Source organism: Tenrec ecaudatus, chromosome 8 (assembly GCF_050624435.1).
Source record: "Tenrec ecaudatus isolate mTenEca1 chromosome 8, mTenEca1.hap1, whole genome shotgun sequence".
Classification (NCBI taxonomy): Eukaryota; Metazoa; Chordata; class Mammalia; order Afrosoricida; family Tenrecidae; genus Tenrec; species Tenrec ecaudatus.
In genome coordinates, this window is record NC_134537.1 from 10,704,082 (window position 1) to 10,708,740 (window position 4,659).

The 4,659-nt window shown below is 52.7% G+C and overlaps 1 protein-coding gene across 1 annotated transcript; it reads right to left on the reverse strand.

Annotated features, from left to right (window-relative positions):
* Positions 1 to 1,618: 1,618 nt before the first annotated feature.
* EIF1B (eukaryotic translation initiation factor 1B) lies at positions 1,619 to 4,240 on the reverse strand. Its single transcript, XM_075555577.1, has 4 exons — positions 3,932 to 4,240; positions 2,915 to 3,078; positions 2,419 to 2,520; positions 1,619 to 2,005 (listed from the first exon to the last, which is right to left on the reverse strand). Exons 1-4 carry the CDS (start codon positions 3,960 to 3,962, stop codon positions 1,961 to 1,963), a joined length of 342 nt encoding a protein of 113 aa, XP_075411692.1. The 5' UTR covers positions 3,963 to 4,240; the 3' UTR covers positions 1,619 to 1,960.
* Between the last annotated feature and the right edge of the window lie 419 nt (positions 4,241 to 4,659).

Here is a 4,659-nt window from a genome sequence, read left to right on the forward strand (position 1 = left end):
AGTGTGGCCCTCTTCCTAAGGATAGTCAAGATAAATTCTGTCATGTAGAGTCCCTAAGTGGGCAGAGCAAGCTGCTCCCCATTTCCTTTGGGTGGCAGTGGAGTGGCGTACTGAAAGGTAGAGGTCGTTCCATCCAAGGCATGGATTTCTTCCCGGCTTTGCCAAGGCCTCTGCCAAACCTGTCCTTTCCCACTTTGTACCCTGAAGAGCAGAGCAGTAGAGAAACTGCCCATCAAAATCTCACTACAAGGGAAGCACCAGGTCCCGTTTGGCTGTTTCTGCTCCTCTCGAGGCAGACAAGAGCAACTCACCCTGTTGTCTCAGGGCGTTAGCACAAGTGGAGATGCGGGCTCTTGTCCAATTTTCAGTCAATGTGCAGAAACGCAGATATTGTGACCACTGTTTCCACGGCAACCACTCACAGGCAGTAAGGGGGAAAGGGCGTGTGGTCTGTTCTTGCCCCAAGGACGGGCACCGCTTAGGTCTTCAGTGCCGCAGAGGGACTCCTTACAAGCTCCAGAGGAGGAAGACTGCTCAGTCAGGGATTTCATCTCCTCACTGGCTCCCATGCCTGATCTAGGACATGACCACCAGAGCCCGGCCTGTTGGTCTGAGGACAAGAGGCTTTACCTTCGCACCCTGCGGTTGCCCTCACTCTGTACAAGAAATCTCAGGTGGTTTCCTCTAGCACTAGCTGAGGACTTCAAATGCTGTTAGACATTTGTGCAGTAACTAGTGCAGCTTTGTTGTGCTAATCACTTTTATACAGTAAACTGTTATGAAAGTGTCAAATCTGCCTATTTCCATAGCGCCCTTCATCCTGAGGAAGAATGACTGCGTGACCCAAGTGCCGGACTTTCACACCCTCATTAGCTCACCGCAATACGCCAACATGACCACACGCGGCTTTAAAGGTCCATGTAACTGAGCAACTCACTCCTGCGCAAGCAGCTTGGTATCCTTGAGGGGCTGCAGAAGAACTATAAATCACCTTTTTTTTCTCTGCGTACTCATTGTCAGCCACGGTGACACCCACTTCGTGGCAGTGATGACAGCATGGCTTTTGTCCGGAAGCCCGGCTGGCATTCCAGCTCTAGCACGTTCTAGACTATCTAGGGAAGCTATCCTGAACCTCGACACCTTCCAGTGGTAACGTGGTGGAGACCACCAGCCAGCACTGGGCAGGGCAGCGTTGCAGTTTTGACTAAAACCACACATCTATTTGACGTTAGGGGCCTGTTGTGCGTATCTAGACTCAGCGGCAGATATATGTTGGCAGCAAAGGGACAAATCAGCAAGCGCACATAAAACAACCCTATGAGCTGGGACTTCAGTTCCAGACATACGCCACACCCGGAAAACATTAACACTGCATTTCGATATCTCGGAGGACAACCTGCAGTTGGTTTGCAATGAGCAGAGGCTCTGGCCGAGTTTATATTCTTGCTTCTACTGTTAATGAACATAAGCCATGCAAGTTTACATATGACCAAGATTCTATCTTTGGGCTGAATAGCAGCTGGAGCTAATTAGAAAGAATACTTTGCTCCAATTATGAACCGTGTGCCTTACTTGCTTACATTGTGGAGCATAATTGCTCACAAAAGGATTCATAGACTTCTTTTTTATTGTTAAGCTGCAACATACAAGGTTTAATACAACAAAAAACATTTAATCAAGTGAAAAAATAATAAACTGAACAATAAACACTCAAAACAGAATCTTTTCCATTGGAAACATGTTAAGCTGAACCCGGGCTTTTGCTACCACCTTACTGCACTTTTCTGATGTGTTACGAGCCTGCACGCCCCCCGTCTTCTGTAACCATGCAGATGTGAGTGGGAGTTTGAATAGTTAAATAAATGAAAAGTCCGTGTACTGCAGAGAATCATTTCACAAGGCAGCCAAACTGGGTTTAGAGAACAAAATTATTCAAGAACTCCAAGTATTTACGTCCATTTTAGAATCCATGAACCTTAAGCTGTTCCTCCTTGACAATGCCAACCTGTAAAACAAAAATCTAATTTAGCACAATCGCTTTGAGGGATAAACAATCCTTGAGGGGGGAAAAATCACTGTTGCTGCCTTTTCGTAAGACTTGGGCATACCCTATTAATGGAAACAACTTAAGATACAGTTGAGAGCCTTTCAGTGCTAAAACACACCTGCCAAAGACACACAGGTATACAAACTACCAGATGATCCTAATGACATGGGGGACGGGGAGTGGGGAGAAAGAAGGGGAACTGCACAAAAGTCCTCGTGCCTTCATATTAAATACCCAGTCTCTAGAGTACCAAATTGATTTAATCATATGATTTTCACTTAGTAGGAAACAATTCATTGTCTTTAAATACAACTAAAATCAAACAAACAAAACCCATCCAGCTGTGGCACCAAGAGCACTCAGTCACTTACCTCCAAGAGAAACTGGCAAATATTTTTCCTTTGGTCACCTTGAAGCTGAATAACCTCCCCGTACTCAGGGTGTTCAATCACAGTACCATTACAGGCAAATTTCTAGGGAAGAACAGAAACACGCAACATTAATTAAACCTAATACACGCAGGTTCACAAGCTCTACCATATGACTACAATCAACTTCATTACGTTTACTTTTATATATTTAAGAAATAGTTCTTGTCCCAGAAGTGCCCAAGGACAAGGCAATTTAAACACAAATCGGCAGGTCACATAAACTGAATTTATGCAAAACCACAATTTAAACACATCTAATGAGGGTTTGGCTGATGATCTGGCAGACAATTTCAAGGACGAACAAAGCTTTCTTGGGCCCCACCGTCATCTTCATCCACCCTGATTTATTCAACCGAAGGGGGACCATAATCCAATTTGGGGGTAAGGGGCGGGGCTGCATCTGAATTTTAAATCCTCTCCCCACACCACATTGTACCTTTTTGAAAGCTTTCACAAGTTTCTTTTTGTCATAATCATCCGCAATGCCCTGGACAGTGGTCAGTGTCTTCCTGCCGTTTCGTTGCTGGATTCTTATATGAATGTAATCTTCAGTCCCTGCCGGGAGTAAGTCGTCACCCTTAGTTGCATCAGCAAAGGGGTCTGCAAAGAAACGAACAACCCAAATCAGAGAGACATCTCAGAAGAAGCCCCAGAAATGCGGCGGCGTGCACATCTGGACCAGTGGGGCAAGAAGCTTCCAGGTGCCTATGCGTTTTGGTTTCCAGGGCTGTTTAGTGGAAAGAAAAAAAAAAAAAAGAGCCTTCCAGATACCTAATAGAGAGGGAGCCATTAATTAATGAAAAAAGTCTCTTATAATCTGCACAGGAGGAGGTGCCTTGCCCTCTAATGATAGAAGGGAAAGCTTTAATTTTCTAAGCCCCTATTAAAAAAAAACACACGTGCGTCATCCCGATGCCAGCCTTGTTTGTCAACAGCGAGCTCCGCACAGGAGGCGCACGGTCATCGGGGAACTGTTTTAACTGCGTCGGGACAAGCGCCCCCGCCCCCAAACGGGCAGCGGGCGCAGACACCAGCACCCAGACTGCGGGGGGCGTGTGCACTTGCACGCCGCCGCGCCGGCCCCCAGCCTGCACCGCCCGCTGCCCGGGCGCCCCGCAGCCGCACCGGTTACCCCGCGAGCCCCCGAGCGGCACGGCCCCTGCTCCCCACGCCCCCGGCCCCCGAGGGTCTCCGCGGAGTCGGAGCCGGGGCGAGGACGGGGTCGCCGCCGGGGGTGGGGGGGTCCGGGGTCCCGCGGCGCTCGGCTGGGGGAGAGGGGGTCCGGGGAACGGCGGGCGGGGGTCGCCCCGTCGCCATTTTCTGGGCACCGAGACAAAGCCCAGCCGGGGTGCGGGGAGCCTTTTGGGGGTGCTGCCCCGGGCGAGCGGCCGCGGCGGGCGCACGGGCGAGAGGCGCGCCGGGCAGGGCAGGGGCGGCGGGCCCGGGCTCTTACCGAAAGATTGGAGGTTCTGGATAGTGGACATGCGATACTAGTGCGAGGCCGGAGAGGGGATAAAATTCGTGCGGGGCCCGCCCGGATCACCGTGTCAGGACGCTGCGGTGGCGAGAAAACGGAAACCAACCAGGGGACCGCTTCGCCCCGGGGATGGGAGCCCACTGGCGCGTCTGCGGCGGCGGAAGCCGGGAGGAGGCAGGCGGAGGCAACAAGAGGCGAAGGAGGAGGAGGCGGCGGCCGAGGAGGCGGAGGAAGAGGCGGCGGCGACGGAGGGCAGGACCCGACCGAAGAGGCGGCGCTGCGGCTTCTCCCACAAAAATGGCCGACCGAGACTATTTAGCCGCGCCCGCCGCCCCGCCCACGGGGCCCGCCCCGCGCCGGGAATCCTGGGACTTGTAGTTCCGCCCAGACGACCGAGCCCGGAGCGCAGAGCGCCCTCGGGACTTCCGGGACCACAACTCCCGGCGGGGAGCGCGTCGGGCGGCTGGCACGGGTGGGCGGGGCGGCCCGCCCGGCCTGGTAGGGGCGCCGCGCTGCAGACCCGGCAGAAGCAGCAGCCCGGAGCCACGGCTTGCTCTCCCTGTGGCTCCTGTTCCCTTTCTCCAGTGGTACCCTCCACCGGGGATGGGTTTGGAGGGAGAATCCCATCGGTCACCGTGGAAACGTTGGGCCGTGCAAGTTAAGATCGAAGTGCCTGGCCAGCGCTGAATTAGCCCCGGCTTCCA